General features: G+C 45.9%; 1 protein-coding gene across 1 annotated transcript; it reads left to right on the top strand.

Moving 5' to 3' along the window:
• The first annotated feature begins 13,921 nt into the window (after nt 1-13,921).
• On the top strand, nt 13,922-14,902 carry LOC140912727 (olfactory receptor 52M1). The gene has a single exon (XM_073347695.2). It carries the CDS (start codon nt 13,922-13,924, stop codon nt 14,900-14,902), a length of 981 nt encoding a protein of 326 aa, XP_073203796.1.
• The last annotated feature ends 390 nt before the right edge of the window (nt 14,903-15,292 follow it).

Raw genomic sequence — 15,292 nt, 5'->3', positions numbered from 1 at the left:
TGTTTGCTTATTTGTGGGAAGGGAATATAGGCAGGAAAATCAGCAACATGAGTGAGAGCAAGGCTCAGAAAAAGCTAGAACTGCACAGGCTGCAAATGGCTGAGAAAGAAAATGAACATAAAAGACAGATGGAATTAAAACAAATGGAAACTAATGCAGACGCAGCCAAGGAGGAAGCTGAACACAAAAGGGCAATGGAAGCAGAGGCAGCCAGTGACAAAAGAGCCCTGGAGTTAAGAGAGAGAGAAATACAGGCCCAGATTGAGGCCCAGAAGCATGAACTGGCTCTTATGGAGTGGAAGAGACAAAACCCTCCAGCTGCTGGTTCCACGTCCCCCAAAATCCACAAATGGGAGCAACTATGTCCTCAGTATGATGAATCCAGCGATACTGCCAAATATTTCATCACCTTTCAGAGACTGTGCACCCTCCATGCAATCCCCAAAGATCAAAAGATGACCACATTGATAGGAAAATTGACTGGCAGAGCTCTGGACATATTCAATAAGATGCCTATTGATGATGCGTCAAACTATGGTAAATTTAAGGAACTGGTTTTGAAACAGTTTCACGTTACACCTGAAACCTACAGGGTTAAATTCAGGCATCTTAAGAGGGATCTGGATTGAGTAATGTGGCTTATCTAAATGAAATGACAGACTTGTTAGATAAGTGGGTGAGGGGAAATGTCATTATAAGCTTTGAAGGAATGTGTGATTTGGTTACTCAGGAACAATTCCTGAATATGTGCAGTGATGATGTAAAACAGTATTTGTGGAACAAAAAGGTGAATTAGCTGGGTTTGCAGACTCTTCTGAGCAGTTGGGGTTTTTTTGGTTGGGGTTCTTTTTGAGTATTGATTAGGCAATTGCATTGGGCCCAATCACCCACACTTGTGGTGGCCGTGGAATTGATTAACGTGGTTAGCTCAGAACTTGTACGGTTCCAGTTACCCCCTTTGGTAGTCCCCTCAGCTCCCCCAGATTGCCCTGTCATAAATATAAAGGAAAGGGTAACCCCCTTTCTGTATACAGTGCTATAAAATCCCTCCTGGCCAGAGGCAAAATCTTTCACCTGCAAAGGGCTAAGAAGCTAAGCTAACCTCACTGGTACCTGACCCAAAATGACCAATGGTGGTATAACGATGCTGGTTCTGGTGGGACCCAAATGAGAGTGCCAATCAGGACAAATTGCTTCAAGCAGCGCAGTTACAGCCCAAGGCTGGGGTTTCTGTGCACACCAAGGCCAACCAAACCAGCTAGCCAGAGAAGACTTTGGTTTTACCCCACTGGCTCACCACAAGTCACACAAGCCATTTCCTTAGACACTCCAATTTCCCAGTATCACCACCAGGGCCACTCGTTATGGGGACAAATGGTTATGAAAACCAATACCCCAGTAAAAGGAAAAAGGTTCTCTCGATCCCAAAGGACCAAGCCCCAGACCCAGGTCAATATACAAATCAGATCTTACCCACAAATCAGACTCTTGCCTATCCTTTCAAATCTAAAAATTTATTCTTAAAAGGGAAAAGATAGAGATGAGAGCTAGAATTGGAGAAATGGAATCCATGACATACAGGAATGGCAAAGTTCTTGGTTCAGGCTTGTAGCAGTGATGGAATAAACGGCAGGTTCAAATCAAGTCTCTGGAGAACATCCCCAGCTGGGATGGGTCATTCAGTCCTTGGTTCAAAGCTTCGGTTTGTAGCAAAGTCCCTCGAGAGGCAAGAATCAGGACTGAAGACCAGATAGAGGAGCTACACCAGCTTTTTATAGTCTCTTGCCATGTGGTCTCTGCTTTCTTTGTCTCAAAGACAAGCTATCCATCCCATGGCCTGGAAACACTTCAGAGTTCTGTCCAAAGGCAGGTCCCTGCATGCCTTGCTGAGTCACCAGGCATGTCTGCTTCTCTCAGTGGGTCAGTTGCATAGCTGATGGTCCTTAATGGGCCATCAAGCAGGCTAGGCAGAGCTGACACCCACTTGTCTGGGGTGTCACCCAGAAACATAGCGTAAGTTTGGAATACAGACAGTCTAGAGCCAATACTTATATCTTTAAATCCAAAAATGATACATGCAAACAGACAGCATCATCCTAACCTTGTCTTAGACACCTGATTTCACCCCCTTTATACAAGATTTGGTGCCACTACAGGACCTTGGTTGCAACCATGTTCTATACAGTCCCAGTTCAAGTCCATAACATCACAGAGGGGACAAGATACTTTCAAATCTGGAGGGGGGGAAATAGGCTTTTTCTGTCTCTGTGATACCTCTGCCAGGAACAGATCAAGGATGCAAGCTCTCCTACTCCTGTAAAGTTAGAAAATAATCTAGCTAGAAAATGCTTTAGGTTTTCTTTTTTTTTCTTTTTTTTTTTGGCTTGTAAATTGGCTGTGCTGGAGGAAATGCGTATTCCTGTTTTTGTGTCTATTTGATGATTTAACTGGGAATTGGTCCTGCTTTGAGCAGGGGGTTGGACTAGATGACCTTCTGGGGTCCCTTCCAACCCTGATATTCTATGATTCTATGATTTGTAACTTACGGTTTTGCCTAGAGGGATTCTCTATGTTTTGAATCTGAGTGCCTGTAAGATTATCTTCCATTCTGATCTTACAGAGTTGTTTTCTTATCTTTTTTTGTTGTTGTTGTTGTTGTTGTTCTGATAAAGTTCTCAATTTTAAGAATCTGATTGGGTTTTTTGGGTCTTAAAAATCCAAGGCTGGTTTGTGCACATCCTGTTTATTCTCAAGCCTGCCCAGGAAAGGGGGTGTAAGGGCTTCGGGGGGAAATTTGGGGAAATAGGAACTCCAAGTGGTCCTTTCCCTTTTCGTTGTCTAAAACACTTGGTGGTGGCAGCGTTTTACCTAATCCAAGGGCAAAGACTTTGTGCCTTGGGGAAGTTTTAACCTAAGCTGGTAGAAATAAGCTTAGGGGGTCTTTCATGTGGGTCCCTACATCTGTACCCTAGAGTTCAGAGTGGGGAAGGAACCTTGACACCTCCCCTTGAGCTGTCTCTGAGCAGTATTTGCCCCTCTGTTCAGTAGGTCAAGCCAGGGGGTTTACCTCTCAATCTGCTAATACACATTGGCCATCGAGGGAAGATAAGCGTTCTACCCCCATCCGTTCTTTTAGGACTTGTTTCAAGTATTGTTGAACCAGTTTGGGGTATATTTTTTTATTACTATTATTAGTTTTGTAAGGTGCCTTTAGATTTCTTAACTTAGATTTAAGATTTAGAGTTAAGTTAGTCTTAAATTTCCCTTCTTGTTACCACTCAAGAAAGAGATTTTGGAGTCACTGTAGATAGTTCTCTGAAAACATCCACTCAATGTGCAGCAACAGTCAAAAGTGTCAACAGAGTGTTGGCAATCATTAAAGGGATAGATAATAAGACAGAAAATATCATATTGCCTCTATATAAATCCATAGTACACCCACATCTTGAATACTGCATGCAGCTGTGGTTGACACATCTGAAAAAAACATATTTTGGAAAAGGTACAGAGAAGGACAACAAAAATGGTTAGGGGTATGGAACGGCTTCCGTATGAGAAATTATAAAGACTGGGACTTTTCAGCTTGGAAAAGGGACGGCGAAGTGGAGATATGAGAGAGGTCTATAAAATCATGACTGGTGTGGAAAAGTTAAATAAGGAAATGTTATTTTTCTCCTTTACATAAGACATACTCTAGGGGTCACCCACTACATTCCTTCTAAGTTGCACAGCAAGCTATCGAGGGCCATACTGGTGGGGAGAGGTGCCCCTCCCCTGTCCCATCCCAGCCCGGCCCCATCCCTGCCCAGTGCCTCTAACCCAGCCCCAAGCTGCTGTGGCAAGAGAGGGCTGAGGGGAGTCCTTGCTCTTGCCACCACAGCCCCGGGCAGCCTGAAACCCAAGGCCCATCATCCACGGCCCTACCTCAGAGTCCACACCCTCAGCCAGAGCCATCACCCCCTGTAACAAGGGGTGTTCCTGGACACACTGAGAGTATCAGTGCAGGAGAAATTGCTTAGAGCAGGGCAGTCACAGCCCAAGGCTTGGGTTCCTTCACTACTACGGCACCAAACCAGCCAAACAGAGAGGTCTTCGGATTCACCCCACTGGCTAACCAGAAGTCATACAAGCAATTCCCTCAGATGCACCAGTTCCCTTGTATCACCAGCAATAGCACTCCTCATAGGAACTAATGGTTATGAAAATCAGTGTCCTCAATTAAAGGTTCTCCTGATCCCAAAGGACCACGCCCCAGACCCAGGTGAATATACAACTCAGATCGTACCCACAAATCACGCTGTTGCCAATCCTTTTATAAACTAAAATCTAAAGCTTTATTCATAAAAAGAAAGAAATATAGATGAGAGTTAAAATTGATTAAATAGAATCAAACACATACAACACTTGCAAAGTTCTTGGTTTAGGCTGAAAGCAGTGATGGAATAAACTGCTGGCTCAAAAGAAGTTGCTGGAATATATCCACAGATTTGGATGGGTCGTTCAGTCCTTTATTCAGAGCTTCAGAACTTGTAGCAAAGTCCCTCCAGAGGTTAGAAGCAGGATTGAAGACCAAATGGAGGGGTTTCCAGGGCTTTTTATATCCTCTGCCATGTGCAAGGACACCCCTTTACTCTTACTGTGGAAAATCACAGCAGCGAGATGGTGTTTGGAGTCACATGGGCAAGTCACACGTCCATGCATGACTCAGTTCTTTACAGGTAGAGCAGCCATTGCTCACGTGATACCTTGAATGTTCCCAGGAAGTCTCCTCAGATGTGGATTGGAGTCTCCTAAGGTCCATTGTCAGTTAAGTGTTTCTTGATTGGGCACATAACCAGAATAGTCCCTTCTCAATAAGTTAGGCAAATGCTTCACTGGTGCTACTTAGAAACGAACACATTGAAATACAAGTAAATAGCCAATATTCGAAATTTTAAATATAAGAATGCTGCACACATACAAAGAGCATAATCACAATCAGCAAACTAGAACCTTCTCATAGACACGTTACTTGTACAAGATTTGGTGCAACTATATGACCTTGGTTGCACCAATGATCTATACGGTCACCGTTCATTTAAATAATGTCATTCCCCCAGTGCAAAATTGATGCAGGAAGGGATGACACAAACATCCCTGACTGCATCCCAAGAGCTCCCCATCCTGGGTTCAGTCTTACTACGGCTAGTACTGGGTTAGAAGCCGTATCCGTGTATAGCAGAAATGGTTCATCAAAGTCATGTTCAATAACATGATTGAATCTCTTTACAAACTCAAGGTAAAACTTGGTTAGAACAATAGTGGGTTGGATCTGCTCTTGCAGCGTGGTTCCTGTATGTTTCATGTGATCTTGCCAAGAGCTAAAGAACATAGCTACTTTATCCATACAAGCTCTGGCAAATGTTTGGAACCTAAGTAATATCAAGGCAATGTAGATGTTAATGTGGTCCATGGTATAGGAATCTTGGCATTTATCCCATGCCCTGCTACAGGCTGGGCACTGACTGGCTAAGCAGCAGTTCTGCAGAGAAGGACCTGGGGATTAGAGTGGATGAGACGTTGGATATGAGTCCACAGTGTGCTCTTGTTGCCAAGAAGACTAGCAGCATTTTGGGCTGAATTAGTGGGAGCATTGTGAGCAGATTAAGGGAAGTGATTATTCCCCTCTATTCAGCACTGGTGAGGCCAGATCTGGAGTATTGCATCCAGTTGGGGGGCCCCCACTACAGAAGGGATGTGGACCAATTGGAGAGAGTCCAGCAGAGGACAACGAAAATGATTAGGGGGCTGGGACACAGGACTTATGAGGAGAGGCTGAGGGAACTGGGATTGTTTAGTCTGCAGAAGAGAAGAGTGAGGGGGGATTTGATAGCAGCCTTCATATATCTGAAGGAGGGGTCCAAAGAGGATGGAGCTAGGCTAGGTTCTCAAAGGTGGCACATGAGAGAACAAGGCGCAGAGGTCTAACGTTGCAGTGGGGGAGGTCTAGGTCAGATATTAGGAAACACTATTTCACTAGCAGGGTGGTGAAGAACTGGAATGCGTTACTTAGGGAGGTGGTGGAATCTCCATCCTTAGAGGTTTTTAAGGTCCAGCTTGACAAAGTCCTGGCTGGAATGATTTAGTTGTGGTTGGTCCTGCTTTGAGCAGGGGATAGGACTGGATAACCTCCTGAGGTCCCTTCAAACTTTAATCTTCTATGATTCTTCTACCATTCCCTCTGAAGCACCTGGCATTGGCCACTGTTGGAAGATAGGCTACTGGGAGAGATGGACCGTTGCTCTTACCCAGATGGCCATTCTGATGTTCTTATATAGAATGCAGATTTATCACCCTCTGCTGTAAGCTATTAGACACCTCTCCTCTCCCAGAGCTGAAATAGAACCCAGGAGTCCTGATGGGGTCTCTCTCTCTCTCCTAGGTTAGTAATAAAGTAAGAATATACATTCAAATTTTAAAACTCACCAGTGTCCCGTAAGTGACTTGATGTAAGAAAATTTTAGTATCAGAGCTAAGTTGGCGGAGGGTGAGAAAACCTGGATTTGTGCTGGAAATGGCCCAACTGGATTATCATGCACATTGTAAGGAGAGTGAACACTTTAGATAAGCTATTACCAGCAGGAGCGTGGGGTGGGAGGAGGTATTGTTTCATCGTCTCTGTGTATATAATGTCTTCTGCAGTTTCCACGGTATGCATCCGATGAAGTGAGCTGTAGCTCACGAAAGCTCATGCTCAAATAAATTGGTTAGTCTCTAAGGTGCCACAAGTCCTCCTTTTCTTTTCACATGTACACAGGAAGGCTTGCAGGTAAACGAGCCATTTACAACTCATTGTTTCTGAAGAACTCTTAATGGTCTCCACTTAATCTGACTACGTGAGTAGTACAAGTTTATACCTTATATTTCTAAAGTCAGAAATAAGAATGATACATGCATACGAATAGGAAAATGAAATTTAGCACATTATAAATTTTCCAATGATATGTTGCAAGAGACCTTTTGCATAAAGCATATCCCAGCTCTGTCATTTTCAGATTCATAAGCCTATTATCATGGAGCATATGGAGTGCAACGTCACAGTAATGAACTATAGTTTTTAAATATACACAGATAAAGAGAGCAGCTAATTCCTCTCTACCTGAACACAGAGCCCAAGAGTTCTCATCTCCATTTGGGAAGATCCCATAATTGCTGTTTATTCCCAAAGCTGGATAAATAACACAGAAATGCAGACATGGAAAGAGCATTGGCTAGAGTAAAAAGAAAAGGAGGACTTGTGGCCCCTTAGAGACTAACCAATTTATTTGAGCATGAGCTTTCGTGAGCTACGGCTCCAATGAAGTGAGCTGTAGCTCAGGAAAGTTTATGCTCAAATAAATTGGTTAGTCTCTGAGGTGCCACAAGTCCTCCTTTTCTTTTTGCGAAGACAGACTAACACGGCTGCTACTCTGAAAATTGGCTAGAGTGCCTCCAGTCTCTAGCCTGTTTCATTCCAGATGCTGCTTCTCCTCTCGAGGCTGAACAAACCCCACAGGGACTGCACAGAGCTCTATTATAAACGGTGCACAGCCCTCTCTCAGCTCTCAGCGTGGGACGCTGCTGCAGATGCTGGGGTGAGAGAGGTGTGGGACACGGCTACCGGAGGGGGATTCCCAGGGAAGACACTTCCATCTCAGGATTCACAGGTACCATCTCTTGCTGAGGAGCTCACCTGCTCTACAAACCCAGGGCAACATGGGCATGATGGGCTAGAGAGTAAGACTGTTCCTTTCCGCTCTGCGCAGCCATAAAATTTTCTTTCATCAGTGTTATCTGTTCAGACTTTCAGTGTAACTGGAAGAAAAGGAGTACTTGTGACACCTTAAAGATGAACAAATTTATTTGAGCAAAAGCTTTCATGAGCTACAGCTCACTTCATCGAATGCATTTCAGTGGAAAATACAGTGGGGAGATTTATATACAGAGAGAACATGAAACAGTGGGTATTACCATACACACTGTAACAAGAGAGTGATCACTTAAGGTGAGCTATTACCATCTCTGAGATGCCACAAGTACTCCTTTTCTTTTTGCAAATACAGACTAACATGGCCGCTACTCTGAAATGTAACTGAATGGTCCCTTTTTTGTGGGTGGTGAGACGGAGTAAATATAAATGCTTGATCTAGTTTATTTATCGATAGATTCATAGGCTTCATGGTCAGAAGGCACCAGTAAATCATTCCCTATTGCCTCCTGTATCATACAAGGTGTTACATTTCATCCACTTTCCCCTGTATTGAGGCCAAAGACTTGTGTTTGACTAAGACCTGGTCTACAGTACAATTTCACATCATAGAGCCACAGGGTGAGAAGGGACCGCAAGGGTCAGCTAGTCTAACCCCCTGCCAAGATGCAGGATTTGTTGCATCTAAACCATCCAGGACAGATGAGTATCCAACTTCTTTGGAAACTTCTAGAAAAGGAGCTTCCACATCTGTTCCATTGTCCTCCTGGTTTTACAGTTAGGAAGTTTTTCCTGAGATTTCATCTAAACCTGCTCTGCTGTAGTTTGAACCCACTGACTCTTTTCCCACCTCTGTGGCCAGACAGAACAACTTTTCTCCAACTTTTTTTTTATGGCAGCCTTTCAAATATCTGAAGACCTCCGTCATGGCCCCGCTCAGTCTCTCCTTTTCCAAACTAAACATATCCAGTTCCTTCAGCCTTTGCTCGTGTGGCTTGCATTCCACCCTTTTGATTATCTTTGTCTCTCGCCTTTGGATCCTTTCCAATTCCTCTGGATCCTTCCTATACATTGGTGACCGAAACTGGACACAGTACTCCAGCTGAAGCCTAACGAGCACTGAGTAAAGGAATATTATCATCTGCGGTGACTTGCATGCTGTTAACGCAACCTAAAACTGTAATTTTTTTTTTTGCAATAGCCAATAAATCCGCTCCCCCGAGACATGTAGCTATATCAGCCTAACCCCGGTGTAGACCCCACCATGAAGTCAACCTAGCTACTGCCTCTCAGGGAGGTGGATTACCTATGCTGCCGGATAAGTAGTGTCTTCACTGAAGAGCTATGGCAGCGCCGCACTAGCATTTTAAGTGTAGACAGGCCCTCAAGCAGATCTTCCAAAAAAGCATCCGGTCTGGATCTGAAGACATGGGGACTTGGGGAACCCACCACTTCCAAACAGATGAAGCTCTTTAAGTCTCTCACTGGCCTGCATTTTCTGCAGCCTCCAATCTTTTTTGTGGCTCTTTTCTGCACATTCTCCAAATTTTCAAATTTTGAAATGTGCACCCCGGAACTGGATGCATTCGGTTTCACCAATTCCATATGCAGAGGTAAATTCCTTCTCCTCCTCCAACTCACCACTACAATGAGTTGGTTATCCACAGTGACCCCTAAATCCTTTTCAGGGTCCCTCAATTCCAGAATACAGTGATCGAGTGTGTAGGTCGGGCCTGCGTTCCCTTTTCCAAGGTGATAACTTTGCATTTGACTGTATTAAAACATTTGTGTCTGCCCTGGCTGCCTCATTGTAACCACTCTGCCAGTTTTGGGTCCTCTGCTATTTTATCTACAGTGATTTTCTATTTGCTTCCATATCATTGATGAAAATATTGAATAGCATTGGGCCTAGAACTCATCCCTGCAGAACTGCACTAGAATCACCCCCATTCCCTGCAACGCCCCATTGACAACTGCTTCCTGAGATCTGTCAGTTAGCCAGTTTTGAGCCTATTTTACGTCTGCTCTACTGATATTGGAGAGTGTTTTTATCTGACTGTTTTCCCCGACTACATCAAATGCCTCAGAGACATCGAAGTCTATTGTACATGTGCAGTTCCCTTGGTCAACCAAACGTGTACAGTCATTAAAGGATACACTTTTTTGGCAAGACCTGTTTCCATAACCCTGTTGGGGACTTGCATTAATTATATTCCTAGACTTTTTGTTAACTAATCCCATGCCAGATTTTCCATTTTTTCCTAACCTTGTCAAATCCTTTTTCAAAAACTTTCCCTTTAATTTTTAATAGTTTATGTTTCTGGTGTTTCTGTAACCCTTCTGCCCGTCAGAGCTGGCAGCAACAAGGGCTGGGTTCAGTATTTAGGGGTTCCATTCCAATAACACAATGCAAAACCGGCTCGAGCCCCCACCCAGTGACCTGCGACAAATCTATACCACCCCCGCTGGGCGCCTCCAAGAGCCAATACTTCCCCTCTCGCAAGCACAGCATCTGAGTGTAGCAAACGCCTTTTAATAACAGAGAGAAACAACGTGGTATTATGTTGGGAAGACACCACAAACAATATTCATAACACAAGCCATTCGCAAAAGCCCACCCCAAGCAAGCTGGGCTGTTTCCTTTCCCTTTGGTTCTTGAGTCCAGCAACCCAAAAGTCACCCAGAGTCCCAAAAGTCCAAAAACCCAAAAGTCTCTGTCCCTGGTCAGTGGAGCGGTCAGAATTTGAAAGTTTATCTGCAGAGTTTTACCTCCCACCCTGGGTGGAGATGGGGGGTTAAGAGGCACCTTACGTGGTCCAAAGCCGATTGCCCCACCTCTCCGTGGGCTCCGCTCCGCTCCACCAGCCATCCCATGAATATCTCTGCTCTGCCAGGTTTCAGAGGAGCAGCCGTGTTAGTCTGTATCCGCAAAAAGAAAAGGAGGACTTGTGGCACCTTAGAGACTAACCAATTTATTTGAGCATAAGCTTTCGTGAGCTACAGCTCACTTCATCGGATGCATGCAGTGGAAAATACAGTGGGGAGATTTATATACACAGAGAACATGAAACAATGGGTGTCACCATACACACTGTAACCAGAGTGATCATAGAATCCGGGAATATCAGGGTTGGAAGGGACCTCAGGAGGTCACCTAGTCCAACCCCCTGCTCAAAGCAGGATCAATCACCAGCTGATCAGGTAAGATGAGCTATTACCAGCAGGAGAATGCGGGGGGGCAGGGGGAACCTTTTGTAGTGATAATCAAGGTGGGCCATTTCCAGCAGTTGACAAGAAACATCTGAGGAACAGTGGGGGGCGAGGAGGGGCAATAAACCTGGGGAGATAGTTTTACTCTGTGTAATGACACATCCACTCCCAGTCTTTATTCAAGCCTAAGTTAATTGTATCCAGTTTGCAAATTAATTCCAATTCAGCAGTCTCTCGTTGCAGTCTGTTTCTGAAGTTTTTTTGTTGAAGAATTGCAACTTTTAGGTCTGTAATCGAGTGACCAAAGAGATTGAAGTGTTCTCCGACCGGTTTTTGAACGTTATAATTCTTGACGTCTGATTTGTGTCCATTTATTCTTTTACGTAGCGACTGTCCAGTTTGGCCAATGTACATGGCAGAGGGGCATTGCTGGCACATAGAATCATAGAATATCAGGGTTGGAAGGGACCCCAGAAGGTCATCTAGTCCAACCCCCTGCTCAAAGCAGGACCAATTCCCAGTTAAATCATCCCAGCCAGGGCTTTGTCAAGCCTGACCTTAAAAACCTCTAAGGAAGGAGATTCTACCACCTCCCTAGGTAACGCATTCCAGTGTTTCACCACCCTCTTAGTGAAAAAGTTTTTCCTAATATCCAATCTAAACCTCCCCCACTGCAACTTGAGACCATTACTCCTCGTTCTGTCATCTGCTACCATTGAGAACAGTCTAGAGCCATCCTCTTTGGAACCCCCTTTCAGGTAGTTGAAAGCAGCTATCAAATCCCCCCTCATTCTTCTCTTCTGCAGGCTAAACAATCCCAGCTCCCTCAGCCTCTCCTCACAACTCATGTGTTCCAGTCCCCTAATCATTTTTGTTGCCCTTCGCTGGACTCTCTCCAATTTATCCACATCCTTCTTGAAGTGTGGGGCCCAAAACTGGACACAGTACTCCAGATGAGGCCTCACCAATGTCGAATAGAATACATGATGGCGTAGATCACATTGGTGGATGTGCAGGTGAATGAGCTTCTGATAGTGTGGCTGATGTGATTAGGCCCTATGATGGTGTCCCCTGAATAGATATGTGGACACAGTTGGCAACGGGCTTTGTTGCAAGGATAGGTTCCTGGGTTAGTGGTTCTGTTGTGTGGTATGTGGTTGCTGGTGAGTATTTGCTTCAGGTTGGGGGGCTGTCTGTAAGCAACGATTGGCCTGTCTCCCAAGATCTGTGAGACTGATGGGCCGTCCTTCAGGATAGGTTGTAGAGCCTTGATGATGCACTGGAGAGTTTTGAGTTGGGGGCTGAAGGTGATGGCTAGTGACGTTCTGTTATTTTCTTTGTTGGGCCTGTCCTGTAGTAGGTGACTTCTGGGAACTCTTCTGGCTCTGTCAATCTGTTTCTTCTCTTCAGCAGGTGGGTACTGTAGTTGTAAGAACGCTTGATAGAGATCTCGTAGGTGTTTGTCTGAGGGGTTGGAGCAAATGCAGTTGTATCGTAGAGCTTGGCTGTAGACAGTGAATCGTGTGGTGTGGTCAGGGTGAAAGCTGGAGGCATGTAGGTAGGAATAGCAGTCAGTAGGTTTCCGGTATAGGGTGGTGTTTATGTGACCATCGCTTATTAGCACCGTAGCGTCCATGAAGTGGATCTCTTGTGTGGACTGGTTCAGGCTGAGGTTGATGGTGGGATGGAAATTGTTGAAATCATGGTGGAATTCCTCAAGGGCTTCTTTGCCATGAGTCCAGATGATGAAGATGTCATCAATATAGCGGAAGTAGAGTAGGGGCGTTAGGGGACGAGAGCTGAGGAAGCGTTGTTCTAAGTCAGCCATAAAAATGTTGGCATACTGTGGGGCCATGCGGGTACCCATCGCAGTGCCGCTGATCTGAAGGTATACATTGTCCCCAAATGTGAAATAGTTGTGGGTGAGGACAAAGTCACAAAGTTCAGCCACCAGGTTAGCCGTGACAGTATCGGGGATAGTGTTCTTGACGGCTTGTAGTCCATCTTTGTGTGGAATGTTGGTGTAGAGGGCTTCTGCATCCATAGTGGCCAGGATGGTGTTTTCAGGAAGATCACCGATGGATTGTAGTTTCCTCAGGAAGTCAGTGGTGTCTCGAAGGTAGCTGGGAGTGCTGGTAGCGTAAGACCTGAAGAGGGAGTCTACATAGCCAGACAATCCTGCTGTCAGGGTGCCAATGCCTGAGATGATGGGGTGTCCAGGATTTCCAGGTTTATGGATCTTGGGTAGTAGATAGAATATCCCAGGTCGGGGTTCCAGGGGCGTGTCTGTGCGGATTTGTTCTTGTGCTTTTTCTTGGAGTTTCTTGAGCAGATGGTGTAGTTTCTTTTGATAACCCTCACCGGGATCAGAGGGTAATGGCTTGTAGAAAGTCTCTACATAAAAGAGTAAATGGACACAAATCAGACGTCAAGAATTATAACAGTCAAAAACCAGTCAGAGAACACTTCAATCTCTTTGGTTACTCGATTACAGACTTAAAAGTGGCAATTCTTCAACAAAAATACTTCAAAAACAGACTGCAACGAGAGACTGCTGAATTGGAATTAATTTGCAAACTGAATACAATTAACTTAGGCTTGAATAAAGACTGGGAGCGAATGTGTCATTACACAAAGTTAAATTATTTCCCCATGTTTATTCCCGCTCCTCGCCCCCCACTGTTCCTCCGACGTTTCTTGTCAACTGCTGGAAATAGCCCACCTTGGTTATCACTACAAAAGGTTCCCCCCCGATACGCTCCCCTGCTTCTAATAGCTCACCTTACCTTACTCTCGTTACAGTGTGTAGGGTAACACCCATTGTTTCATGTTCTCTGTGTATAAATCTCCCCACTGTATCTTAAGTATACAGTAGGGCACGTAGTGGCTCATATTAACATTGTCTCTCCATCCAGGCTTTTGTACTGCAAACATCACCCTGGGCCCTGGGAACGCCTCAGAGTTGAACACCTTCTCCCTTACTCCATGTCAGATTCCAACAAAACCGACTTCACCAACCCCTCCACCTTCATCCTGCTGGGCATTCCTGGCCTAGAGGCGGCCCATGTCTGGATCTCCATCCCCTTCTCCACCATGTACATCATAGCCGTCTTGGGAAACTTCATCATCCTGTTCATCGTCAAGACAGAACCAAGCCTCCATGGGCCCATGTACTATTTCCTCTGCATGCTGGCCGTCACCGACCTGGTCCTGTCTACATCCACCCTGCCCAAAATGCTGAGCATCTTCTGGTTCAATTCCAGGGAGATCGATTTCAGTTCCTGCCTCACCCAGATGTACTTCATTCACTCCTTCCTCGTGATGGAGTCTGGGATCTTCGTGGCCATGGCATATGATCGCTACGTGGCCATCTGTGATCCCCTGAGACATTCCACCATCCTGACAAACCTCGTGGTGGCCAAGATTGGACTGGCCGTGGTACTCCGTGGCGGCATGGTCGTACTGCCCTACCCCTTCCTGGCAAGGCAGTGGCCATATTGCAGAACCAACATCATCCCCCACTCGTACTGCGCACATATAGCCGTGGTGAAGCTGGCCTGTGGCGACACCCGCGTCAGTAGTTACTACGGCCTCTTTGTAGTACTCTGTGTGAGGGGTCTGGATATGATTTTTATCGCTGTGTCCTATATCCAGATCCTCAGGGCCATCTTCAGCCTCCCCACGAAGGACGCCCGGCTCAAGGCTTTGGGGACCTGCACCTCCCACCTCTGTGCCATCTTAACCTTTTACATCCCAGTTCTCTTCTCCTCCCTCACACACCGGTTTGGACAAAATGTGCCCCTGCATTTCCACATTCTCGTTGCCAACATGTACCTCCTGGTGCCCCCCACACTCAACCCCATCATCTACGGTGTGAGGACCAAACAGATCCGGGGCAGGCTACTCCGGCTCTTCACTCATAAAGGGATTTCAAGTTTTTTCCTGGTGCTCTGGCTCTCAGACTGAGCTCTGTGCAGAGCTGGCTGGTGACTTGGTTCTGTGCTCTCATCCCTGAATCACTTTCTGAGCGGTCAGAGAGACATTAGACCAGGGGTGGGCAAACTTTTGGCAAGAGGGCCCCATTGGGCTTGCAAAACTGTATGGACGGCCGCATAGGGAAGGCTGTGCCCCCCCAAACAGCCTGGCCCCGTCCCCTATTCGCCCCCTCCCACTTCCTAACCCCTGATTGATCCCCTCAGAAGCCCCCACCCATCCACCCCCCCGCTCCTTGTCCCCTCACCGCCCCCTCCCAGGACCCCCTGCCCCTAACTGCCACTCTGGGACCCCACCCTCTATCCAATCCCCCCTGCTCCCTGTCCCCTGACTTTCCTGAACCCCTATCCACACCCTATCCCC

Source organism: Lepidochelys kempii, chromosome 1 (genome assembly GCF_965140285.1).
Source record: "Lepidochelys kempii isolate rLepKem1 chromosome 1, rLepKem1.hap1, whole genome shotgun sequence".
In the NCBI taxonomy this organism is placed as follows: Eukaryota; Metazoa; Chordata; order Testudines; family Cheloniidae; genus Lepidochelys; species Lepidochelys kempii.
This window is presented reverse-complemented; position numbering and strand designations above follow the sequence as displayed.

Coding starts and splice junctions, on each gene's coding strand:
- LOC140912727 (XM_073347695.2), top strand. CDS start 13,922: ATGTCAGATTCCAACAAAACCGACTTCACCAACCCCTCCACCTTCATC.